General features: G+C 55.1%; 9 protein-coding genes across 9 annotated transcripts; 5 read left to right on the forward strand and 4 right to left on the reverse strand.

The window, feature by feature from the left end:
• Nucleotides 1-456: 456 nt before the first annotated feature.
• Nucleotides 457-1,077, forward strand: LY79DRAFT_588259 (putative histone acetyltransferase; the record flags this gene model as incomplete). Its single annotated transcript, XM_060560892.1, has 2 exons — nt 457-481; nt 524-1,077. The coding sequence occupies 2 exons, from the start codon at nt 457-459 to the stop codon at nt 1,075-1,077; spliced, it is 579 nt and encodes a 192-aa protein (XP_060417042.1).
• A 962-nt stretch (nt 1,078-2,039) lies between these two features.
• LY79DRAFT_588260 (putative proteasome subunit alpha type-2) lies at nt 2,040-3,112 on the reverse strand (the record flags this gene model as incomplete). The annotated part of the gene is made up of 5 exons (XM_060560893.1): nt 2,040-2,158; nt 2,212-2,808; nt 2,858-2,908; nt 2,997-3,016; nt 3,069-3,112. The coding sequence occupies 5 exons, from the start codon at nt 3,110-3,112 to the stop codon at nt 2,040-2,042; spliced, it is 831 nt and encodes a 276-aa protein (XP_060417043.1).
• Nucleotides 3,113-3,738: 626 nt separating this feature from the next.
• LY79DRAFT_510019 (uncharacterized protein) lies at nt 3,739-4,731 on the forward strand (the record flags this gene model as incomplete). The annotated part of the gene is made up of 1 exon (XM_060554111.1): nt 3,739-4,731. The coding sequence occupies one exon, from the start codon at nt 3,739-3,741 to the stop codon at nt 4,729-4,731; it is 993 nt and encodes a 330-aa protein (XP_060417044.1).
• A 1,156-nt stretch (nt 4,732-5,887) lies between these two features.
• Nucleotides 5,888-6,938, forward strand: LY79DRAFT_510077 (galactosyl transferase GMA12/MNN10 family protein; the record flags this gene model as incomplete). The annotated part of the gene is made up of 3 exons (XM_060554120.1): nt 5,888-6,182; nt 6,238-6,665; nt 6,720-6,938. The coding sequence occupies 3 exons, from the start codon at nt 5,888-5,890 to the stop codon at nt 6,936-6,938; spliced, it is 942 nt and encodes a 313-aa protein (XP_060417045.1).
• Nucleotides 6,939-8,805: 1,867 nt separating this feature from the next.
• Nucleotides 8,806-10,636, forward strand: LY79DRAFT_588263 (pyridoxal phosphate-dependent transferase; the record flags this gene model as incomplete). Its single annotated transcript, XM_060560894.1, has 3 exons — nt 8,806-8,906; nt 8,989-9,594; nt 9,643-10,636. The coding sequence occupies 3 exons, from the start codon at nt 8,806-8,808 to the stop codon at nt 10,634-10,636; spliced, it is 1,701 nt and encodes a 566-aa protein (XP_060417046.1).
• A 1,709-nt stretch (nt 10,637-12,345) lies between these two features.
• On the forward strand, nt 12,346-14,376 carry LY79DRAFT_667609 (uncharacterized protein; the record flags this gene model as incomplete). Its single annotated transcript, XM_060563403.1, has 4 exons — nt 12,346-12,661; nt 12,723-13,198; nt 13,253-13,355; nt 13,412-14,376. 4 exons carry the CDS (start codon nt 12,346-12,348, stop codon nt 14,374-14,376), a joined length of 1,860 nt encoding a protein of 619 aa, XP_060417047.1.
• A 411-nt stretch (nt 14,377-14,787) lies between these two features.
• On the reverse strand, nt 14,788-17,050 carry LY79DRAFT_577603 (uncharacterized protein; the record flags this gene model as incomplete). Its single annotated transcript, XM_060559890.1, has 4 exons — nt 14,788-15,490; nt 15,630-16,170; nt 16,226-16,507; nt 16,654-17,050. The coding sequence occupies 4 exons, from the start codon at nt 17,048-17,050 to the stop codon at nt 14,788-14,790; spliced, it is 1,923 nt and encodes a 640-aa protein (XP_060417048.1).
• A 1,949-nt stretch (nt 17,051-18,999) lies between these two features.
• On the reverse strand, nt 19,000-21,302 carry LY79DRAFT_577604 (asparagine synthase; the record flags this gene model as incomplete). Its single annotated transcript, XM_060559891.1, has 4 exons — nt 19,000-20,114; nt 20,186-20,444; nt 20,502-21,064; nt 21,122-21,302. The coding sequence occupies 4 exons, from the start codon at nt 21,300-21,302 to the stop codon at nt 19,000-19,002; spliced, it is 2,118 nt and encodes a 705-aa protein (XP_060417049.1).
• Nucleotides 21,303-23,090: 1,788 nt separating this feature from the next.
• Nucleotides 23,091-24,312, reverse strand: LY79DRAFT_509936 (uncharacterized protein; the record flags this gene model as incomplete). Its single annotated transcript, XM_060554103.1, is given in 3 exon segments — nt 23,091-23,766; nt 23,821-23,908; nt 23,928-24,312. 3 exon segments carry the CDS (start codon nt 24,310-24,312, stop codon nt 23,091-23,093), a joined length of 1,149 nt encoding a protein of 382 aa, XP_060417050.1.
• Nucleotides 24,313-25,300: the final 988 nt, after the last annotated feature.

The raw sequence follows: 25,300 nt of genomic DNA on the forward strand, positions 1-25,300 counted from the left end.
CGATGACTCCAACCAAAAGGCGCTAATGACTGAGGCCGAAATGCTGTGTAACATCAACGTCTGACCACCGGTTGTGAGCTCGAATTCGGTTGTGGCATGCCATCGAAAACCGACGCTGGTTTTTACGTGTCAGTTACACAAGTGATGATATACCATCCAAGAGATGGAAGCTATGCTGTATATCATCGGCTCCTTCAGAGAATCCGAGAGAGAGACAATTGCAATATTCTCACCAAAACCCGTCGTAATAGAGCACCCTAGGATTCACCTAGGCCTAGAGTAGATGACATAATGCTTTCAAAATGACGGCGTATTGGTTTGACCCAAACGCTAGACGGCTAATTATGACTCACCTGTATGAGAACGAGGCATCGTCGAGATGTAGCCTCTGCTTATTGAGATCACCCTGTGTGCTGTACCGTCGGCAAACTACAATGCCGCTTCAAACACAACGATATGTCCAGAATGACGTATCAAGACAGTTATGAAAGCTTCTCCATTCATCAAGTAAAAAGCCAAAGAGACCTTGAACAATGGATTCCAGGCCTATGCCGACTTCTTCAATCATGCGTCAATATTGATCCGGCCTCGTCTTCTCTCGGCTTTCGCGCACCGCTCTCTGTAGTCACAGCAACGGCATATTGGGAATCACTATCAGCCCAACTGTTCGGGGTGGAACCTACAACCACGTTGTTCGTTGTCACTCGTGCATCGCAACCAGACTTCAAAGTCATCGGGACATTCCAACTGGCCACTCAACTGAAAGAGACGCACGCGCACAAGGCAGAGGTCAGGAAGTTGATGGTCGCCGCAGAAGAGAGGAGCCATGGGCTGGGTAAGATGCTCATGGCTACGGCAGAGAAATTCGCGTTGGAGGCACTGGGCAAAACATTGCTATTGCTAGACACCTCGACGGAGAGTCCGGCACGTACTTTCTACTTGAGGCTTGGGTATACTGAATGGGGTGTCTGCCCGAACTACGCTACAAGTGCCATCGGGCAGTTGCATGATGTTTCATTCTTCCTCAAGGTTCTGGGCACATCTAACGCAGATGGAAAATCGAACACTGCTGATTAGCGGTCAGCCACATTGTTTAGAGGCGATAGCATAGGGCTCGGATATTGCGGGAAGACAATTTGGTATCTTCTGAACATAAGTTGGTCTGCTCTGTTCCTTTGGGGTCAATGTAAACAAAAAGAGAAATGGACAGGGGCAGCCCCTCGCATCATAGCTGAAATGAAGTGCGATAAAGTGCCTCGAGAATTGGGCGATTCAGGTCCAACTCCAGTCATCAACAAATCAATCTTTACCAGGCATTGTATGGGACATTTCTCACGATATTGAGACTAGGTAGATGCAGTGCAGGATTGGCGCCCCGAACTGGATTCTTCAAAACGACAGTTGATGGTGCGGAGCTGATGCCACTTGGACCAATGCATGGGACGCGGCTCTTAAGCGGTCTATTAGGCTGGGTTATGTGCGTTCTACTGCTGCAGACTGCTGCAAACGATCGACATCGGCATCTTATGACTGTTATGGAACTTGAATATGATGAGAATGACAGGCCCAATGCAGTATCCTAGGCGCATCATTGTCAATAGTGTGTTTCAGCTTTGGAAGTGCCCAATGGAATGTGCGCCGGCCAGGGGGCGGCCGACAGCGCCTCAAGTTGGTGAACAGCTTCGACAGTGGACATCTCCAGTTGCTGCCTGATATCTGGCTCCGTCGTCCCGCTCTCTTGCCAGCTTGGTGCCTACTATAGCCTAGGCAGCCATCGGAGTATCGAAGGGGGCAGGAGATATCACCTTCAGCCTGAGTATCTTTCTGTGTTTGTTGTCGGATGACGCATCCATGGCAAGAGTGCGCAGTTGCAAAGTCCAAGTTGATACAATCACAGACAGTTACAGGTCAGTCAGCTTGTTTCGCATAATCGTCATTGCAGGTCGTCCATTGATTCTAGAGCTCGGAGATCCTCACTGCCCCCATGTCTCTACGCTGTTCTATGATACAAGGTTAGACCGTTCCAGTCGTCGCGGAAATTACAAGTTCGTAAGATAGTCCTCGATTTCCTGAGGACTAAGCTTCCTGAAGCGAGGGCCTGTGGCACCCTCAACACCCTCAATCCCGAGCAAGTGGTCCGCTGGGGGTCCGACGATACCTGTCCTTCTGGTTAGGCAGTTGTTTGTCACGTGGCAGACTTCGGGCACTTACCGATCTCAATGGTCTCTCCGTTCATCTCTCCCTCGATGGTCTCCTTGAGTGTGAGCAACGCAATGTGCACGGCATCCTCAAGCTCCAGACCCTCGGTGTATCGCTTCTCCAGGAACGTCTTGGCGGACGTGGCACTCTTGCCAATGGCCGTCGCCTTCCAAGGAAAGTAACTTCCAGAGGGGTCGACTTGGTAGAGCATGGGACCACCCTTCAGGGTGCCGCCGGTCTTGCCAGTGGGCTTCTTCTCCTCGCCTTCCTTGCCCTCGGCCTCGTCCTCGGGCAGGATACCCTCGTCCCAGCCAGCAATGAGCAAGCTGACACCATAAGGCCGAACACCACCAGACTGGGTCGCCTCCTGCATCACACGAGCGACGTCCTGCACCAATATCCGTGTGGGGGGGTACTCGTTGTAGATGCGCTTGTATCCGGTGTGGGACACCTTGCGAGCCTTGTCCACCAATATTCTGTAGTCGGGGCCCATGCCTGAATACACCATTCCGATGTTGGGGGTGACGAGGCTGATCTTGGACAGCGAGCTAGGATCGGCCAGCGGCGATGATGACTTCTTCTCGGTTGCGAGGACGATACCGTTGGTGGCTTCCGAGGGGTTAGTATGGGCCGTGACAGGAGGGGCAAGCGGGCTTGCCTTTGATGCCAAGGGCGGTGACACCTTGGTTGACGGCGTTCAGAGCATACTCTGTAATAATAGTGTCAGTCCGTTTGTTGAGCCTTCAGCCTCATCCTCGCCGCGAATAGGCAATGGTGGGGGCAGTGTGGGAGCGTACCGATCTGAACCAGCTTGCCGCTGTGTACCAAGTCAGCATACAAACGTCATACAATTGAACTGAGCAACACACCTGGGCGAGAATGTCGTCAGCGAGAAAGAGTAACGGTCGGCCATTGCTTGACTGTTAAAAAACGTGTTGCCGCGATATGCTTTCCGTTGTTAAAGTAATGGGGAGAATCGAAGGTGGGTTGGCTGCGGTTAAAGACGAGGTATGAGGCTGTCGGAGCTACGAAGCTCTCTCCCTCCTAGGCAACTCGCGCCGCGTCAAGCTGCCAATCGTCTGGGCGCCGCCGCGGGAAGGGTGGCGCACGTGACTTTGTCGGCTAGGCTATTGATCCGGGGACATCTGTGCTTATATAATGAGAGAGGTAGGAAGCTATGACCACCCAGCAAGAGCTCAAGATAAAGTGGTGCTGGAATATTCTTTTCACCTTTTGCTCATCTCATCGCATGACCTCCTCCAAGATTCTATCCGCTTGGCACCATTTCCGAAAGGACAAATGGTCAGGTTATCATACCCGCCTACGCTGATTCCTGCCATGTAGGTGCTGCTGCATCTGGTCACGTTGGGCCAACATTCCCCTACAGAGTCCACCGCTACTTTTAGCCCAATTTTTTGTTCTTTTTTTGCTCTCCGTCATCTTGCAGGCTAGAGAAATCTCACGACTCCGGCAGCTCTCTGTTTATAAAGGACCGTCAACACCGACTTTCCCGCCTCAATTCTTCCTTCTCATTTAATTATGGAAACAGCGAAGCCTCAGTGGAACTGGCCATCTGATGTTCCAAGTGGCCCAGACCACTCTCAGGCCGCCGAAGCCGAAACACCGCAGTTCAGCCAGCATGAGACCCATAACCAGGACGAGAAACATCAGCATCAGGAACAATCTCAACCTGAGGCTCCTCCAAGGCAACGTTATTACGGCCCGCGAACATGCCGCATCTGCTTCGAGGTGGTTCATCCTACCTTTGAGGAACCAACGGCCATGGATGGGTTCATGGGCCAGCCTCCACGACCGATCTATAAGTCCGATGACCCCGAATCTGGGCGCCTCATCTCACCATGCAAGTGCAAGGGGTCTCAACGCTACGTTCACGAGGGTTGTTTACAAGCCTGGAGATATGCCGATGCAACGGCCACACGGAACTTCTTCGCATGTCCTACCTGTGGCTACCGGTACACACTCGAGCGACTGTCGTGGGCACACCGCTTGCAAAGCACCTTTGCGCAAATTTTACTGACCATTCTCATTTTCGTTGTCTCGGTGTTCATTCTCGGTTTTATCGCCGACCCGATTTTGAACATCTGGTCTGATCCTATAGGCGCAATTGCCGATGTGGCCGCAAATGTACTCGAAGACATTGAGGCCCTTCAAGAGCCCGCTTCGGAGATACACGAAGAGCCTGGAACATGGCTGGAACATTTCCTCAAGGGTTTCTTGTCCCTCGGTCTACTTGGATTCCTCAAGACCATCCTTGTCATGACACCATGGCAGTGGTGGCACCTTCGGTCCAGCGGTTTCCTTGGTACGACTGGCCGCCGGGGCGGAACAGGACGTGCGCGTGTCGAGAACATGAACATGGCTCTCGTTTTATTAGGTGCAGCAACCTTCATGTGGGGCGTTTGGAAAGGTGTGAGAAAGTTCAGTGCCTCAACTCTGCAACGCGCGAGCGATAGAGTATTCGATGTTGGTTGTGATGACGAGGACGAAGATGAAGATATCAAGGAAGACTAACGTAGGGCGGGCACCCGGGACAATGCGAATGCTATCGTTCATGGAACAAACCTCGCTTGAAGCGCACTAATACCTCTTTTGGTTCAATGATGCTCATTCCGCACACTCTTAAGTTGCCTCGAAGATTCTCTTCCATATCGTGTCAACTAGTCTGTGTGCGGAGATCAAGTCCCCGTTCTGTCCTTGAACTTGTCCGTTTTGGCCATATTCACTCAGGGCAGACGGATGACATCAGGTTGATTTTTTTAATCAGTCGACTTTTTGTTGACTTGACCAATACCGATGCCAACTGTCAATTTCATTTGAGTTGGTAAACGCGCAATCTGATACAAATTCACAAGGGAGTCTGCTGGACACGGCTTCGGGCATCAGGAATGCGCCCCTTCCCTAAAACAGAGAAAGCTTCCCGAAAACCCACTCAAGTATATCTACTCATTTATTTACATATTCGCGACCAGTACCTTAAGAATAAGGTGACGTGTCCATGCATGTCATCATCAGAAACCTCGTAAAAAACCGACCGACTGTTCTTGAAATAAAAGCCAGCGTCATCACCACCCCGCAGCTTGTCATCGCCTATTTATTAGCTCATGGGGCACAATGCGACCGCGAGGGGCTTAGGGGAGCGGATGGGTGGCAGTGGAGGTCCGCCCGGCCGGACAATAATATCACCGCCCGTGCCAATCACCAGTGGATGGTGGGCCAAGGACGATGACACGGTCTGGACCTATGTTCTAGAGAGTGGACCCTTGAAGCTATGCCTTCGAGCTCGTGTTAAACAGTCTGTCCCTCGACCGCCCGCCTTTCCCTTTGCACGACCGTTTTCATTTCAAAAGTCTGCGCGCGGTCTTGAAGGTGTCACCCGGTGCATCCAAATACCGAAAGTAATGCGTCGTTGTGGATTAAACCCCCGCGAAATCCCCACGAACGTTTTCAACCCCCGAGGCTCGCTGACACGTTCCTCCTTTCCACGCCAAGCCTTTGATCGCAACGGCTACGGTCAGCGTTCCTTCTCGTATTCAACACCCGAAGACTATTTGTCCTAAACGATATTCCGTCCAGAAGCGCCGACTGCTATACCAATCCAACCTCGACAGTCTGATCGATTGCGACCTGACAAGTTCACGTTACGAACTGCCCTATTTTGATCGATAAGATGCATTTCGCGTACCCCCCGCGAAAGAGCTCGAATCCGCCGCCCTTCCGACCGAGAACCTCGAGGATACCGCCGCTTGTCCGTCGCAGCAGGCTAAAGGTTATCGCGGCGGTCGCCCTTATGTTCTTGGGCTTCATATACCTTCTCGCAGGATTCTTGAGGTCGCCGAGCGGGCCCCATCTGCCCTCAGGCGAACCGCCTGTGGTGATAGTGACGGTGCTGGACGAGGACAACTACAGCAAGAGTTACTTGTCGGGCATTCGGGACAACAGGAAACAATATGCGCAACTCCACGGTATGTAGACAGCCTGGCGCTTTTGCTGCGGGGGGTGCTGACAGTCTCTGCCCAGGATACGAAGTGATGTTTGCGAAGACAGGAGATTACAATCTCAACGGTTCTCCGGCGTCGTGGAACAAGGTCGTGTCACTGAGGCACGCAATGACCAAGTACCCAGAAGCTGGATGGTTCTGGTATCTCGACCAAGACTCTTACATCATGGATCTGTCGACGTCTGTGGAAAGCGTGGTTTTGAAGTCGGATAAACTCAACAGCTTGATGATCAGGGATCAGCCGGTCGTTCCGCCAGACAGCATTATCAAGACATTTCCCCACCTGAAGGGTGAGGACATCGACTTCATTCTCACGCAGGACAGGGAGGGACTGTCGGTAGGCAGCTTCTTCGTCCGGAACGGCGAGTGGGCCAAGTTCTTGCTCGACACGTGGTTCGACCCGCTGTACCGGAGCTACAACTTCCAGAAAGCGGAGGGCCACGCGTTGGTGAGTTGCTGCTTCGCGCTATAGAATCATGCCAACCGCTAACCGTCTCATCAGGAGCATATTGTCCAGTGGCACCCTACCGTACTCTCCAAGCTCGCCATTGTGCCGCAGAAGATCTTCAACTCGTACAACAGATATGAAAAGGGCGAGATATTCAAGGACGGCGACCTGGTGATCCGCGCTGCTGGCTGCACCAAATCCGGAGAGCGGGCCTGCGAGGAGGAGCTAAATAGCTACAACAAAAAGTGGCGAACGACATTCAAGGGGCGATAAATAGATGTGACGAAAAAAGAGGTTCGACGGGGTCGACTCCGCGACAGGATCTAGAGATGAGTGTACTCCAGGCGTTTGATTACCCGGGGGAACATGTACTCCGCATTTCAAGTGTATAAGAGCTGGACGACAGGCGTTTATATGGTATTGTTTCAGAGAGACTCCTTCGTTGGGACATTTTACACGGGGTCACTGAGAGACGCTTGGGAATTCTTGAGGCCACCTGATTGTTTGAAACATCCATAAAGTACACATATGGGATGCCATATTTTCTTTTCTTTCTGCCTGTGGATTTTGCGATCACGACTCGCCGATGATGGAAAGCTCGAGTTTTCCTGTTCTGTACATCAGGCTGATAGATGTTCCTCATGCAAGATGCAATAACGATGATTGGGTGTGTGGCTATAGGCACGTTGGTCTCCACAGCCGTCTGCATAATCGATGCAATCCATGCGCCCATCAATAGCTCTTGAGTGTCGTGGCAAGGCTAGCTAACCGGGGAGCCAGACTGCGCTCCAATGAGGAGGAGACGAGAAGAGAGTCGAGGTCTGTTGGTGAACAACAGGGACACACATTTGCAAGGGGTATCATCCGCTAAGATCTTGGTCCCGGACGGCGCACAGGGTCCGCTTGGATCTCTCAGACGCTGTTGACGCTACGAATATGACGTGGTCAAGGCAAAGCATGGCCGTATGAGCAGAAGGGCTATTTCGATTGAATGTCGACATGGACGTTGGGGACGGTCGACAGTCCTACGTAGAGTCGAGCCTCGGCTCACACGTCGCTGGCTGTGGCCAACCGAAACCCTGGATTGACTTAGAACGTGGAATCGGACCCGTCCAGCCGGTTGACGGGCGTCCGCGGGCGCGGTGCCCCGCCGCTCCAGTGGGGCTCCTTGCCTGCTACGGGCACTCTACGGGAGGACCGGCGGCTCTAGTCGACTTATATCGATAACTAAAGGCATTGATTGCATGGTTGATACCACGTTCAAGGTATTGAGGTTTTCAATGAAAGAGAGTTTTGGACGGTTGGACAGTCCCGAAAGGGGGGGGGGCAGGGTTGCAATGTCGAGTGTGAGCGATCTAGACAGACAGTCATGCGCACATGGGACAGACTGCCCAATCGGCCGAGTTCGATGGCTCCTCGATGCCTTGTACACTGTACAGAGTACCAGGAGAGGTATTCGTATCGGCGGCGGGCAGGCTACGCGGCGCAAGATACCCTCTTGGGCGGGAGCCGCTGGTATTCATCGCCAGCACTCCACCATTCTACGACATATCGCATTATGGGCAGAGAACGCCTCCGGGTCAACACAGACACCCTTCTCCTTCTCTCCGCACCGCAAGATGTGTGCGGTCTCAAGTCACCCCCTGCAAACCGAATTACCTGAAGGGGGTGACTGCTGCTGCGATCCAAGTCGGGGACGCGGACGCCGTGGAAGACAGGGCCCCTCTTGCTTATTGCGGCGCATGTGACAGACAGCCGGGATGGCGGCGATGACCCGCTACCTTGGCTGCAGCGACAGGGGTAAACGGCGCTAAGAAATAATCAAGAAGACGCCATGCCCCACGATTTTCTGCGTCTAGGATTCCTTCCGTTTGGCTCTGCTCACCACAGACAGTTGGCTCTAGCTCGTCTCCAATTGCGTGGGCCCGCGCCGGTGATGTTCTTGCTGGTGTTGTTAACGTCTTCCAGCTCTGCACTCGTAACCTTCCACACCCCCACGTTCGCCTTCTTCTCCTCTCCCCTGTTTATATAGTGGACTTGAACCCACTGCCATTGGCCTCACCCTCGTCTCTTCATCATTTGGGTCCTGAAACATAGCAATTCACCCCACCGCGCCGAGCTTCACATCACTGCAGACAAGATGCCTGGCAGCTCCCGCATTCCCGCCAGCTTGCGCGAGAGCTTGAACCAAGTCAAGCGCAGTCGGCAGGCAACACCGCTCCTGGTCCTGAACCTCGACTTGTAAGTCGCCAATGTCTTCGTCTTCATGCTTTCCGTCCTCGGCCCTCGGCCCCGGCTAACCACGGCCTCTCGCCATCCCCAGGCTGCGCAACATCATTTTCTTCTTTTTCGTCTGGCGATGGACTCGCAAGTTCTTTCTCAAGCTCAAGGGCCGCGGCCTGATTGGTAGCATCGTCGAGCTCTACATCGATATCCGCAGGGTTCTGTACGGCTACTTCCTGCGCGCCCCCGGCGTGCGCGGCCAGGTCCAGAAGCAGATCAACGAGTCCATGGCGAAGCTGCAGTCCAAGATGATCCCCACAAACCTTACCCGATACCTCACCCTCCCGAAGGAAGGCATGTCCGAAGATGAAGTCCGGAATGAGCTCGAGACCCTGGCCAATATGGACCACACGAGATGGGAGGACGGTTTCGTCTCTGGCGCCGTTTACCACGGCGAGGAAGAGCTGATTAAGCTGCAAACCGAGGCTTTTGGCAAGTTCACCGTCGCGAACCCCATCCATCCCGACGTCTTCCCCGGTGTGAGGAAAATGGAGGCCGAGATCGTATCCATGGTGCTCGCCATGTTCAACGCTCCCGTTGGCGGTGCCGGTGCCACCACGAGCGGTGGTACCGATAGTATCCTCAGTGCCTGCCTCGCCGCGCGGCAAAGAGGGTACTTTGAGAAGGGCATCACGGAGCCGGAAATGTTTGTATTCCATCTCGTCATCATGGTGCTCACGCTGACGCGCAACAGGATTCTGCCCGAGACAGCACACACCGCATTCCGCAAGGCCGGCGAATACTTTAAGATCAAGATCCACTACGTCGCATGCCCTGCACCCAACTACCAGGTCGACACCCGCGCCGTCTCCCGCTTGATCAACAGCAACACCGTCTTGCTGGTCGGCTCCGCCCCGAACTTCCCCCACGGTATCATCGATGACATCAGCGCTCTGTCGAAGTTGGCCGTCAAGAAGAAGCTGTGCCTCCACGTAGACTGCTGTCTCGGTTCCTTCATGGTGCCCTTCTTGGACAAAGCTGGCTTCGAGACCGAGCTGTTCGACTTCCGTCTCAAGGGCGTCACCAGCATCAGCTGCGACACCCACAAGTACGGATTCGCCCCCAAGGGCAACTCTACGGTCCTGTACCGATCTGCGGAGCTCCGCAAGTATCAATACTATGTGTCGCCGGATTGGTCTGGCGGTGTATACGGTTCACCCGGTATGGCTGGCTCGCGCCCGGGCGCTCTCATTGCCGGCTGCTGGGCTAGTTTGATGAAAGTCGGCGAGGCCGGCTACATTGACGCCTGTGTCAAGATTGTCGGTACTACAAAGAAGATTGCCGAGAGGATCCGTGAGACGCCGGCTTTGGACAACGAACTGGAGATCATGGGCAAGCCGCTTGTTTCCGTCGTTGCTTTCACGGCAAAGAACCTCAATGTTTACGACATTGCCGACGGCATGTCAGAGAAGGGCTGGCATCTGAACGCCCTTCAAAACCCACCTGCCATCCACGTCGCTGTCACTCTCCCGATCACCAAGGTTTATGAGAAGCTGTTGGCAGATTTGGAGGCCGTTGTCGAGAGCGAGAAGGAGAAGGAGAGAGTCCGCATCGTCGAGGGCAAGGGGGCCAAGGGCAAGGCCGTCGGCGACTCGGCAGCTCTGTACGGCGTTGCGGGATCGCTGCCGAACAAGAGTGTGGTGGTTGACTTGGCCAACGGGTTCTTGGACCTGCTGTACAAGGCATGAGGGAGGAATCTAATTCGTGGTTTTGTAAGTGCATTAGCAGGCGGGCATTCGATCTCGATTCGGGGAACAAGCATGTGGCCCAAAATTCATATCCTTGATAGTGTACCGAATATATCTTCTCAGCGCCTTTAACCTCGTCGATACCACCCCATTCTGCACTGCCGACCGGAAAGGACTGATCGGGTCGTTGGTGGCTAACGCGCCATTGTTCTACATGCGTTTCGCTCGAGGCCGGGACGGCGCGACGACACCCCCACCAGTTTAAGACATGCGTTCGTTTGGAAGCTAAGTTCACAAGCCGCCTGGCAGTCTCAATCTTGTCAAAACAGGCGGGAAGGTTGTCTCAGTACTCCCGCCCCAACCACCGCTAGCCGATAGGCGCGAGCTGTGCAAGAAGCCCTGCTACTGTCTGATGTCCCGGGTCTATCCATCGACCGAAGCGACCTGGACCCAGTTTCGGTGGGCGCCTTGCCGCGGACACCCACCGGGGACTTTCGGGTGTAACGGCCTAGCCACCGGGGCACCGCAGCCGCCCTCGACATCGCCCTTTATCATCTGTACTCACATGCAGCATCCCGCCCCTCAGGCGCCCCCCCTCGGCAGCTGCAAAGGGCCCCAAGCTTGCATTTCGAGATGACGCTCATGGACTCATCGGGACTTCTTGGCGGCACGACGACACGCCAACGAGATGTACAGTGGTGATGGTTGAGCGCCGATCGACGACCCAGGACCAGTAAACAACTGTTATCTCACCGCTTGACCTTGTGCCTGACCGACTCAGGCAGAACCGTCTGCGGCGACATGAAGGGATATGCATGACCAGAAACTGCAATACAAAAATCATTGGGCCAGAAACATGAAGTGACTTTGTTCCCCCTTCCGCTTTCGTCCCAGGCTGGTAAACTTGGTTTGGCCTCAGCCGAAACTCTCACGATGGAATCATCGTATCTCCCTGTTGAGTTGGTCAAGTTGAGGGTATATCTTGGACAGGTCCGATGAGGAGAAATCGACAGATTGCTCCCGTCCTGTTCGTTTTCACCGGTTGGTCGTCGTGGCGCGTTCAAACACAGCTGCTAATAATCCCCCTCCCCCGTACCACACACATACCTTCTACATTCTACTAGTTTACGTGCTTCGCGACCCAATGGGACAGGGATCGGCCCCGTTTGGAGAGACAACTCTGTATGGCTCTACACGCCTCTCCGCCCCTCCCCTGATTGCTTTGTGCTAGCCGCCTGTCGCGCGCGTGCTGCATATAGGCAGCCTCGTTCCTATTGAGGAAGGGAGGGGAGAGTACCACCAAAGTCCTCACCTCTCTTCTCACATCTCGAAAATGCAGATTCCCGCAACACTAATGCCGCTGGGGTATTTGCCTCCGTGATCGCCTTTGTACCGTCCACTCCCTCAGCCCGCCTCACGCAGAGAAGAAGATGTCCACACCTCATTGGGGAAGCGCCTTCCATTGACCTGACGCCGATCGAAAGAAGTTATGGGTCGACGATCTTTCGCAGTCGACTTTCTGCGTTATCGTTCTCGCCCCCCCTAGCCTGCGGCCCTTGTCTGTTTTACTCGGTATAAACTACGCAAAGGCGCTCGCGCTAACAGCCCAATCGCTGTTTTATATCTCCATCACTGTTTGTCTCGTGCAATCTGTTACGGCAGCTTGGACGTGCACATCACGCGGCAGACGACATACTCCAATACCCGCCATGGCCACCAAGCCGGCCGAGAAGGCTGTGCGGCCAAGACTGAACACCACCATGGACTGGGCCTCGCTGAGAGCCGCCGCGGGCTACTCGTCCGGGCCGGAAGAAGGGGTCTCAACGAGTTCTGCTGGAAAATCCGGAAGGGAAGGTCAAAAGGAGGGCCATGGGCGCGGAGGTCTTGAGGATGGGCGGCCACAGCAGCGGCGTCACGGTTCTGAGAGTCTGGCCATGGAGTCGTCCATCTCGAACCTTCGCAATAGTCTTGGCGATTTGTCGCCTAGCGTGGTGAAGGAGTTGAAGAAGATGATCAAGGAAGAAGGTCAGCCACTGCTCTGGTTTAGTTGCTGCATCGGCGAGTTGTTGACTAATACTGGATGAAGTTGCCCAAGTCGCTCAAGTCGTCCAGCTGAAGAACAGCGAGACCGACACGCCCGCCAACCGGCCACGTCCCTCTCCGGTGTCGAGCCAGAAAGCGTTCTCCACGCCGTCGTGCCCCACTCCGTCGCCATGCGTCGTCGAAGCACGCAGTTCCTCCAAAGTGTCTTTGCCTCGGGATCGAAGTCCAGTAACCACACATGCGAAGACAGCATCAACTATCCCTGTACCGGTAGGTCAGTCCACTCCGCCCGTCAGCCCCCGACCTAAGACTGTTCACTTCCAGTCTGGGGGCCCGTCGGTGATTCACTACGAACCCTGCACCGGCTCGAGATCGGAATCTGTCTCGCCTACCGCTCCTGCCACCGTGGCGCAGGCCGAGCTAAGCAGTGTCGACAAGGCCTGGGGAATGCTGTTTGACTCCGAAGGGTATTCAACGCAACGTCTCAACTCTGTGCTCAGGGGTCTAGCGAACTCGATGGTAGTACCTGGGACCCCCGATGATAGACTTTCGTAACAGCTGACGTTTTCTCAGATTGCTGAGTTTGGATACCCAGAGACACTGGTCGTCACCCCCAACAAGATGCTCGCTCTGTACACAAGGTACAGAATCGAGCCTGAGAAGTTTCCATATGAAGGTGAACCGAGTGTCGCAGATCGAAGGCCGTATGAACAGGCGTTGACCTTCCACCAGACATCTTCAAGGAGCGATCCGAAGACGCACTGAAGCGGATCGAATTCCTGTACCAGGACCTGGGCTGCCCGTACCACCTCGTCCAAGCCGCGCCCAGATCTCACCCCAGTGTGCCCGGACTGACGCCCGCCGGCTTCGCAAAGTGGATGGTCAGCAACATACTCGCGTACCCCGAATCTGAAGCCAGGCGCCTGCACGCCATCGTGTCTGCCCTGCCCGTCGACGCCGACGGGCCCCTGTTAGAAGGCAAGCCCGAGAGGCTGCCCCGCCAGCTCTCTCGGCACCTCCTCCCGGGGACCCACGACAACAAGGTCCGCAAGATCCTCAACGAGGCCGTGTGGGACTGCCTGGAGGACGCCGCGCCATCTCTCCCGCCGACCTCGCGCGCGGCGAGGGTCTCTGAGGCAGACGCACACAGCACTAGACGGCCGTCCACCGGCGCCGACGACCCGAAACATCCCGCGCCCGTGCCTCACCGCAAGACGTACGACCGCGGGGATGAAGGCCCTCATCGACACGAACCACACCCCGCACGGCTCTCCCGCCACAACTCGGACACGGGCGCTTCGCTGCCTAGACACCGCAACCTCTCACCCCCACCGGCTAGACGGCTCTCGGCCGTCCACCAGACACAGCGCAGCCCGGCCCCGGCAAACCGGTACAGCGCCTCACTGCCGGCCATCCCGCAACATCACGTCGCGCCCCCGTCGCCGCTGTCCCAGCGCCCTTCCGCGTACGATGAGCGGGGCAGCGACGCCGACTACGGGGTGTACTCTGGCCATCGCGATGGACGTGGCTCGGATTCGAGGGACGAGTCGCCGCGGTCCCCCGGTATTGGTAGGCGCAGCGGTACCGGCGCGGGTTCGGGTCGGCGCCCGACGTGGGAGGAGGTACATGTCCGCAAAGGGTCCTCGGGCGGGATAGTCTCGTCTGTTGACGCGGGGCCGCACCGTTCATCTCGTTGACGTGGCGACGAGGTCAGGAGAGAAGTTATAGCGCTTGCGAATCACGCCCTCTCACCCCTTGCTCTCAGTACAAACTCTTGTTAGTCTTACGGGTAAGCCGTCATACTATGCATTACCTATAGGCTGCAACCCCCTTTCTTCTCACCTCTCACTTCGACTCTCACCTCGTAGGAGCTATGCACCGCTGGCTTCCTAAAAGCCAACATCTGCATCGTAGCCAACGGTAATCTAGACAGTCTTATCGCAGCATTATATTTCGTTCGTATTCTTTGATTATTCCCGTCGATCGACTACACTAAAGCAACTGGTATCGTTCTCGTGTCGCACATCTTCGCCTTCTTCCCCGTCGCCCATGAGCTCGGGTGAGCGGCTTTCACCCAAACCCGACGTTATGTATTCCTGTCTCTTTTTTCAAACACGAGCAGTGGGATTATTCTCCTTCTCCTGCTTGAATTGCTCCCGGTGATACGCGACGTCCCCTGCCAGTGGCACAGCCGGCGGCGTCACGTCCTGACGGAAGACGTACCTCTTCCAGAAGAAGACGAATTGCGCGAGACCGTACCGCGCGAAGCGCCTCAGCGGGACGCTGAAGACGGCGTCCAACTCCTCAAGGGTCTTCTCCTTTGTCTCGGGGAGGAAGAAGAGGACGAGGAAGAAGCCGACGATGTTCCAGCCGGCGTACCAACTAAACGCGCCGGTCGGGGTGAAGGATTCCTGCAGCGAGGGCCAGGTGACGGCGAGGATGAAGTTGAAGAACCAGGTTGTGGCGGTTGCGAGGGACATGCCGATGGGACGGATGTATAACGGGTACGCCTCGGCGGAGTACGTAAATGGCACGGGGCCTTCGCCAGGGGAGTAGACCATGCCGAAGAGGTAGATGCCTGTGGCTATACAGGCGATCTTGGCTGGGTTTGTGGGAATGTAGAACGAGAAACCGGTAAAGAACAGACAAATAGCCATCAAGGGGAACGTTGTCAAGAGCAGGTTGCGTCTTCCAAAAGTGTCGATGGTGTAAAAGGCTGGGAGGGCGAAGAGCCAATTGATAATACCAAAACCAAGGGATGCCGCCAACGCGCTCACTTCTGAAAACTCAGCAGCCAGGAAGATCTCTGAACTATAATAGGCTGGCAGGCGTTAGCAAACTGTTGAACTGTATGTTGTAGACAAGCTATCTGCCATACCCGATACATATCCCCGTTACAATGACTTATACTCAATATGCATTCGATATCGTTATAAATGATAATATGCACTTAACGATGATGTTCACACCACAGAATTGTTGCATAAACATTACAATTTCCGATGCAATCATCGCGTTTCTGTTACGTCTAATCGCATAAAATTCTTTAAACCGGTTTTGTTTCCCGATACCCCGAGATTCTTTTTCTGCCTGGAGCAGGGCATTAGCATAGAAGAGATCACGGGCAGCTTGAACCTTCTCGAATCGCATCTGGCACATGGCCTTGAAGGCATCAGAGTGACGATCCTTGGTGAGGTACCATCGCGGGGACTCAGGGCAGAGATAACAACATGCGCAGACGAGCACAGCAGGTATCATCGCACTACCCATCATCAGCCTCCAGTTGAGGCCGACAATGCCACTTCTGTCGGGTACGTGGTAGAACGCTAGGTCAGCAACGTAGCCAAGCATGATGCCGAAAGCTGTCCACATCTGCCACTGCATCACGAGGGCTCCGCGCAGACGTGGCGGTGCGCATTCAGCGGCGAATATGGGGGTTGTGGCAGATTTCGGGCCGATGCCAAAGCCAAGCACAAAGCGAGCGATGAACACTGTGATTAGATTCAGTCACCCGGCTGAGGCAAAGGGGATGATGATTGGACTCACTGTGCCACCAAGTGTTTGTGAATGCTTGCCAGAAGCAGGCGAGAGCAGAGATGAGACAGGAGATGAAGACGGTGCCACGGCGACCAAAGGCTTTGTTCATGGGCTCAGTGAGCCAGCAACCAATGAGAGCGCAACATAGGTAGGGCGCCGAGTTCGTCAGGCCGAGTAGCCAGGTGTCTCTCTCGGTCTTCCCTCCGATGCCGAATTGGCCCTTGTAGAAAGACTGGGCACCGTTGACGACGGTCTCGTCCATTCCTTGCACGACGGCGCAAAAGGAACACACTTGAATATATATCAGCCTACTTGCATACAACTAAAGGGGAAAGGGGTAGATGGATGAACGGAGCAGGATGGGATTGCTGGTTGTTTTATTTTATTGTGTTGGACCCTGAAAGCTGAAAGGCGGAAATCGCAACAAGACAACTGACCTGCGACGACACCGTAAAGCATCTTTGGGTTTCGCCACTTATGAGTGGTTTCTCCATCGAGAACCGCACGTTCTTGGGCAGTGAGCTCGGCCATGGTGTCGTATTTGTTCATGTTCCCAGCAATCATGGCGCCGAGACGAAAAGCACGAATATCTTCCTCGTCGCCGATGCCATGTTCGCGACAATACTCCTCTCCTTTCCGGGCCAGCTGCTCGGGGGTGAGGCCGAACAGGGGGTTTTCGAGCTTACGGGAAGCCTCTAATCGCTTTCGCTCTTCTTCATCGATGGCCGTGGCTTCAGAGAATCGTCCGGGATGGTCCATATGAGAGACCTCGGTCTTGACCTGGTCTGACGGTGGCCTATCGCCGAGCTTCTCTCGCTTCGAATCTGAAGCCATCTTGATGAAAACTACTGGGTCTCAAGCTCGTCGATGAGTGATTTGTACGCTAGTACGGAGGCGATGTGAAGCCAAGTGTGGACAAGCACTTGGCGGCAGGGAGTGGATGAGTGGCTTAATCAACACTGCCAGGGACCAAAGGATTGGCAAGAGGATGGAGACGGAAAGGGCGAGTGAACTGGTGCTCCAAGGTAACCAAGTCAGCCTCCCGGCTTGGGGACAGCTTGGCTACTTAAGTATCTAGACATGAGGTGTCGAGAGCAACCCTACTATGTGTGTACTGGGCAGCAGAAGCGGAGACTTCTCCACAGAGCTCGAGCTCGAACACCAGGAAACCGGGAAGCTAAACTCAAACGATGGTCCTTGTGGAGGGTATGGAGAGCGGGGGTGGATACGGTCGCGGGGAGGGAAACTACGGGAATGGTCGATGGAGACTGTTGGAGACCAGAGAAAGACGGGACGAACAGGAGCCGCGGCATGACGGGGTGGCCGTTGGCGCCTGTCGAGTTTGCGTCGGAAGAGCGATTAGCGACGTCATGACGATCCGAATCTCGGTCCGTATCTATCACAACGACGATCACAACGACTGAGGGGATAAGCCAGGTGAGACATGCGAGGTTACGATCGTAGTTCGCGGTCGGAGGAGGACCATCTTTGCGGCGACGCAGAGGAGCGTTGAAGCCGGTGGTGTGTAAGAAACCGGGATACGAAGAGGAGGGCGCCCGTTTCCGTCAACCAAAGGGCCCTTCATGTGCACATTTGCTGCAGCGGAAAAGGTAGGTGATCGGCATCGATCGGGTGAAGTTGAGAGACAACGCTGGACGTGTGGTGAAAGGAAAGAACGAGGCTGTTAAGATGACGTCGAATTTGCATGAGTAAAATGGGTCCGCTGCAAATGATTGCTGGGGGAAGTAGGCAACTCCCTGTCGCGTGCTATTTTCCGACTTGGCGCGGGAATAATACCTGGGTCTCCTTGCCCGTCCCTGTTGGGCAAGGTGCGATGAGACGAGGTGAGATGCGGTGAGATGAGGGGGAAGTGAACCGAAGGCCTGTGTGCCTTGGCTGCCCATCTTCGATTTCGACATCCGGGGTTAAGGTGTATCATGTGACGTGACAATCTGCTGCGAGGAACGAGACCATTCTGCGTCTCAGACCCCATCGCTCAACAATATGAGCCTCTTTGGGAGCTAAGTCTACCACATACGACCATACCCACCGGAGAATTCGGGATCCCGTCCGCTCTCCCATAGACAAGCCGGTGAGGGCCAAACTAGTAGTTGGGTCGGTGACGACCAGCGAATCCTTGGTGTTGTATGTCTTTTGTTTTAGCGTGTGTATCTGCTACCGAGGAAGACGTACAACAAACGCAATGCTGATGGGGGGTTGTGTTTTTGTGACAGCGACCTCCAAGGGCATCGCCCAGCGGGACGGTGCCGCATCCCTTGGCCCTTTTCTAAGGACCGATCCATTGACATCATATCCCGGGCCTTAGCATCCGTGGGTATCATCTGCGAGCAACAGAACCATTCTTTTTTCGCCGTCGTATTATTGTTAAGAAGTAGGAAATAGGACATCAAATGTCGCTTCGCTTCCAAATTGTTGTGGAGGGAAACTAGGTAGGTAGTTAAGCAGGTGCCAAGTTAAGGTTGAGACAGCCAACGTGCCCATTAAAAAAGGTTAATGGGCCCGTTTAACGGCGCCGCTTTTCAATGTCCACCAGTGGGTCACATTCATTCTTCGTCGACCGTCAAACCTCCATTTGGTTCTAGCCCAGGCCATCCTATACTTCTTGCGTCATTTTGTCGTATCACTTTCTGTCGCCGAGATAGTACCATGCGCCCCAGGTTGGTGACGGGATTCGCAGTCGTTACTTTCATTCCAAGCGCCATCATCAATCGTACATAGTTTGTTTTTTTCTTTCTTTCGACGGCAGGCCTAGGGCGCCCCTATTACGCACAACACTGCTCTTTGGTGGCCTTCTTCACGCCGAACCTCTGACCAAGAACCACCCACGAGGCGGTGCAGATGAGCTTCCGGAACGCCCTCGGGCTCGCGTCTTCGCCGAAGCCCTCCTCGAGCCACCTCTTGGCGCTGTCCCACTCGATGAAGCCCAGGCTCTCGATGTTTTCCTTGCAGACCAGGTCCGCCATCATCTTATGGATGGGTCCGCCGCGCGGCCACTTGAGCGGCGCCGAGTATGGGTGCTTCCTCCGCTCGTAGAGCTCCTGCGTAATGAAGGGCTTGCCGGCCTCCTTGAGGATCCACTTCTCGCTGAGCTTCTGGCGCGCCGCACCCAGATCCTTCCACCATAGGCTCCCGCCCGTTCCCGTGCTTCCCGTTCCGGTAGCCGACCCGCTGGCGGCGTCGAGATACGCCACCTTGACGCTCGGCGGTAGGTTGTTCACATACTCGGCCAGGTGGTGGTCCAGGAACGGCGGTCGCGCCTCGATGCTGTGTGCCATCTCCGTGCGGTCACCCAAACAGGTCAGGATCATGTTGGCGAGGGTTCCCTTGGTGTAAAGGTATAGACTTGTGTGGAGCGGGTGCCACTTGGTCATCATCTTCCCGAGGACCTCGGGCGGGATCACCGTCTCGCCAAATCCCGGTGCCTTGTACGTCTCGCGAACCCAGGGAGAGAACGCGTTCCATTCCGGCTCCAGGCGCATCGAATTGTTATGCGGTCCCGACGAGGCCTCGTCCTCGAACATGCCAATCCTGTCAAACATCTCCTTGAGGTCCTGCGACATCTCCTTGAACATCTCTCCACGGACGTCGTCGGTCAAAGGGGACTGGGGCCACGCGCCGTCGGCCTCCATGAGGAAAGCCGGCAGCACGAACGGGTATCCGGCAAAGTGCTCATCCGCGCCCTCGCCCGTCAGCACGACGGGCACGCCGTGCTCCCTCGGCAGCGTGGAGAGGCAGAACTTGCCCACACTGTTCAGGTCGAAGTTGTGGTGCTCCGTGTGGTAGACCGCATCTGCAAAATTGTCCGCCAGTGCGGCCTCGTCCATGTCCTTCTTCAAAATTTGCACGCCCAGCCATTTGGCTGAGCGTTCAGCAATGTCTACAGAGGGTGTCAGCAAGCTCCATTCTCGCCAAGACTCGTGGGGTTCTAGTCTCGGGGATAGAACTTACCAGCTTCGTTGAAGCCCGAGGCTTCCGGGAACTGAATTGTGAAGCAGCGGATACGGTTTGTAGCATCTTGGTTGCCTAGCTTTATCCCTTCCTCGCGGACAAGTTTCGTCACAATGCCTGCAATGACGGATGAGTCGATACCGCCAGACAGGTAGATCCCCACGGGGACATCGGCGCGAAGACGAAGCTTCACTGCTTCCACCAGACGCCGCCTTACTTCCGAAATCATGTCGTCCACGCTTCGAGTCTCGGCTTCCCGCTACCATGTGTAAGCACCAGACAGTCAGACAAACTCCTCCGCCCGGTTTTTGCTTACCTTATCGTTGAAGTCGGGGTCCCAGTACTGGTGGTGCTCGACCTCGCCGTCTGAAGAAACTTCCATCCATGTGCCGGGGTTCAGCTTCCAGACGTCCTTGAAGACGGTGTTGTGGGCCTGCATTGACGATCCGGTGAGCAGGCCGTGGACGTTCCACTCAGGCTCCCAGCCCAGGGCCCGAAAACCCTTGATTTCCGAGGTGAGAAGCATCCGCTTGCTGACACCTTCGCCTTGAAGGGTTCCAAACATGGGCTTGATGCCGAACCGGTCCCTCGCCACAATGACCCGGCCATCGTTCTCGTCGTAGACAACAAAGGAGAACTCTCCACGGAGGTGCTCGAAGAAACCAGGCGCGCCGTATATCTTGTACAAAGCGACGAGAACCTCGCTGTCGCAGTGGCCCTTGAACTTGTAGTCGTATTCCCGGATCAATCGCTCTCTGATAGCGTCGTGGTCGTAGATTTCTCCGTTCACCACAGCATGGATCTTGCCATCCTCGCTATGCAGCGGCTGCACTCCGTCTGCGGACAGGTCGTTGATGGCCAATCGGGCGTGTGCCAATCCTACATCATGAAATTAGTTGAGGACCGCAACAAATCTCTTCCGTTGGAAGCTCGTACCGATAGTGCCATCGTCACTAACCCAGACTCCGGAGGCGTCCGGGCCGCGATGAGCAATGGATTTCAGACTCTGCTGTAGCTGTTGACGGAGAGTTTCACGCCCTTCCGCATCGGCACCTCCATTGGCTCCATTAAGGGAGCTGCTTCGCTGAAGCGTGATAGCCGCTGTGATGCCGCACATGATGCTTCTGAGTAGATGAATTGAGGGAGAATGAGACGAGTAGAAGCGGAACGAAAGCTGCGGACCCTGGACCCTTCTTTCCTGATATATTAGATGCAACTTCGTGACTATTCAAGATAGCGCGATCGGAAACAGCTTGTAGTCGCTCCATCCAGCTTGTCCGGACTCAAAGCGCAGGAGTGCCGACACAAGCGATTGAAAAGGCTTTCTCAGCCCCAACAGCCAAGGTCGGGCCGAAGCGTGCAGCTTGGGTATGAATTCTTCATAGTCGCCATTGGGAGAAATAACACAGGAAGCCGTGCGGCGATGGCAACCTTGAAGCAGATGAGCCACGCAGCAACAAGCACGTTGATGGGTGCTTCAGTCCTGTTAGGACGGGTCTTGGCCCGGTCGCAAGAACCTCCGCCCCAGACATGCTATGATCTGGTCTTGGGGTGCAGATCCAGCCTTTCGATGAGACGGGATGGAGATACTGAGCTCAAGTGGCCAAGCGCGTCGGGACTTGTGACGGAAGTTCGGGTGCTGCCGGACGTATGCACGGACAAAGAAAGGGGGGTTTCGAACGGAGCCACACAACGCAGTGGACTTTGACGCACTTGGACTGCACTGGCATCAAATCCTTCGTCTAGAGTCGGTTGTTGCATCGGGTGAGATGTATATTGCATAGAGCCTGAGGGAGGATCGGAATTTGGATTTCGAGGCAGCTGGTAACTTACAATTCAAGGTCAGGCACGGGAGTGGCGTTTGGGAGACACCAAGTTACGCGTCAAGGAAGGCTACGCATTCCATAAGGAAGCAACCTGGTCCAGAAGCTACGAATGCAAGCATGTCTTTGACAGTTTCCTCTCTGACATGGAATGCACCAGGCGTCAAACACCAAAGTCAATGAGCCCCCGCAGAAGTCCCCTACATCAAAGCAACCAGACCTCCGAACTCCGCAAAGGCTCGACGAGTCTGAACATCCCGTCGGATACAAGACCCCGTTAGCCTAGAACACAACGGCCAGTACACAGGCTTTACGCAGTTTGAAACGATCACACCTCTCCTCTCCTCGAGCACTTCGCGGACGGTACCTTTTCGCTACGAGGACCGCGCCTACGTCCAGGCTGAGCATCGTCGTGACATCACTGCTCCCTGGCAAGCCTAAATCATTTCACAATTTTCCAATTCCTTTTCGCTTGGTCCTTTGGGAGTGACCAAGATCGCTGGGTCTGCGTCGATACGTAAAGACCACTAGCAGATGAGTTTCTCCTCGCTGACTACCACCCAAATAACTCTACCACCAATTTTGCCCTGATTCCATTTCCCTCCCTCACAATCCCATTGAATACGCACCTCACCTCGTCAATCAGGCCCTCGGGCCCAGAAACTAGTACGCAGGCCTCGCCCCGCCCTCCCACGAGCTCGCTTTCGAGCACCTCCCTGACGGCCATCCTCTTGCCGATGAATATCTCGTTCTCGATGCCAGAGAGCACGCCCACGCTTTCTACATCTTCGACGAGTGCCCGGCTTCGACATCTCCAATATAATTTAACGCGGCCCGGGTGGCTGCGTAGGTGCGGTAGTACGGCGGTGCTACCGACACCGCCAGCCAGTGCAACGAGGGCGGGTGAGCTGTGCGGTGATTCGGAGAGCAGTGAATGTGACGGATACCCCGCCTCGAGAAGAACGGGAACCGAGTTACGGTGACGAAGGAGCGAGGTGATACCGGACTGCATGTGTATGTAAAAGGTGATTCCCAGCTGCAGATGCTCTCTCGATGTGTGAGTAACGCTGCTATAACGCCCTTCAGGAAGAGAGGTGACGATTGCGGGGCTTTTCTTCATATCGTCGCTGATTTCCGCGGCATATCTCATAAGCCTTTCTGTGGACTAGTATGGCTGACGTAGGGAAAATAACAGCTAGGCCGACGGTGGCGATCACACCCCAGTACCAGTACGGCTCCCTAGACTCGGACGAGTGCGTGCCATTCTCAACATAGACGTCCAAGTAAACAATGCTGTGCAGAATGGCTTGCAAAGTCGCTATCATGGCGATCCATCGATGAAGCAGAAGGAAAGTCGAATGCCACCAATCAGTGACCCAGAGCAAAAGATTATTCCGCCCGGCGTACAAAAAAACCAGCGGTAGGTTGGCGAAGCTGAGCAGTCCGAGACAGTTGGAGACCAGCATGCACATCCAGCGCCACCGGTCTCCGGGAAACCACGTGTTTGGGTCGGCGTATGCGTAGTTGACGGCGGAAAGCACAGTGTTGATCATGACGAAGTAGAGGATGAACAGAGCCTGTCCGCGTTTAGGCATCACCGCAAGCCCGAAAAAGACTGGCGTGTCGTGGTGACTGCCAAAGAGCAGAGGGTCGATCACCCAGGCGCTGAACATGGAGCACCACGTCGCCGGCAATGGCACGAACCGCAGGAGCGAGAAGGCGATCGGAAGCATAATCCCGGAAAGGAGAATGACAAGACTTTGACTGGTCATTTTATGCCGGCAGGTTGAGGGGGCAGCGGTTCCAATGTACCCATGCTTCACTGGCAGACTCTCCTGGCCCTCGAATATAACATCGGTATTGTAAGCTGCATACCAGAGACCTTGAGGGCCAGGCTCGTCTGATTCAGCGCCCAACACTGGCCGCATATACCGCGGTGGGAGTGCTGTTGACCATGGCCAGCGCCTGTTGAAACGTCACCTTCGGCTCTGGCTGGACGGCGGCGTTCCCGGCGACGTTGTCTTTCCAGTACTTCTCAAGCTTCCATTCCGGAATTCCCTCGCACCTGGCAGTCACGCACCAGGCAAGGGTTCCTAAGAAGGCGTCGTCGGCGGCGAAGCACTCGCCGTCTGTCACGACCATGCCGCTCATCCCTGCCATGCCGCCCATGTTGTCGGAGCCGACGGTGGAACAGCGGAGCGTCGCTCCGGCAATGGCCTCGCGGCAGGCAAACGCGCACGGCGGGTCGCACATCTTGATGCCGTATCCGACAAGCCCGTGTCCCGCGTGTCCGTCTGATTCCATGGCGAGTGCGCCGGTGGCGGCGAAGACGAGGCGTAGGAAATATCGCGACGTCATTGTTGTGCACAACCCGAGCAAACCTTCTGTATATTCCAGCACGAGCGCGACTTTGTCGTTGACCTACAGTTCCCATACATTCTTGCTGCTGTTGCGGGGGCCTGGGGCCCATATATGGTGGTGGGAGAGAGCCAGTTGCCTTCGTCAAGATGCGGGACGTACCTAAAGACCTAAAGGAGGCTTCCTTGGCTCTTAACCCAAGCGCAACCGCACCATTAGGACAACAACCTTCAACTGAAAGTTTTTGCCTATTACGTCATGCAGTGTGCCGCTTGTATCAGGGTCACAGTCTGATGGTGCGGAGGAACCATTGAAAACTGCCTCAAACTGCCTGACCCGTTGTTACGCTACGTCCTGCATCCAAGAAGCCAGGACGACCTATCAGACAGCCACAGACAGACTCGCTCGACTCTGAGACTCCTCGACGACCAACTACCAGAGTCGGCCTAACCGAGTGCATTCGGGCATGCTTGCGCTGTTCTCCATCTGCGGCTAGATATCCTGACCAACCACGCAGTCATCTTAGTCATTTGCTTCTTTTCGATAACAAGTGTTGTGTTGATCCAAAGGCTCCAAAGGTGTTGTCCAGAAACGTATCCGGCAAGCCCATCTTCTTCTTCGTGTAGAAGAGTCTTCACGTTAGAAGCTTCTCCGCTCCAGTAGGCTCGAAAGTTCTTGTCTGTTCAGTTCCCGTGTCGACGAGACCAGTTCGATTTGGGCTCGGACGAAATGCAGCTCGGAAAGCGGCCGTCCGGGACGGTAGATCTACTCAGTGCTCACAGCATGAGCATCGTCACCAAGTGATAGGACGGCCAGGTTGCACCTGGAAAGAGTCCGTCCCAAGGTGGTAGGTTGATGTGCTTTCTCCCGGGTATGACCCTGGTTGAGGCAAACAAAGTCGACCCACATCGGCCTGCTCTCTTTCGCTCGGTCC

This window comes from Colletotrichum navitas, assembly GCF_030913465.1.
Source record: "Colletotrichum navitas strain CBS 125086 chromosome Unknown LY79scaffold_13, whole genome shotgun sequence".
NCBI classification, from domain to species: Eukaryota; Fungi; Ascomycota; class Sordariomycetes; order Glomerellales; family Glomerellaceae; genus Colletotrichum; species Colletotrichum navitas.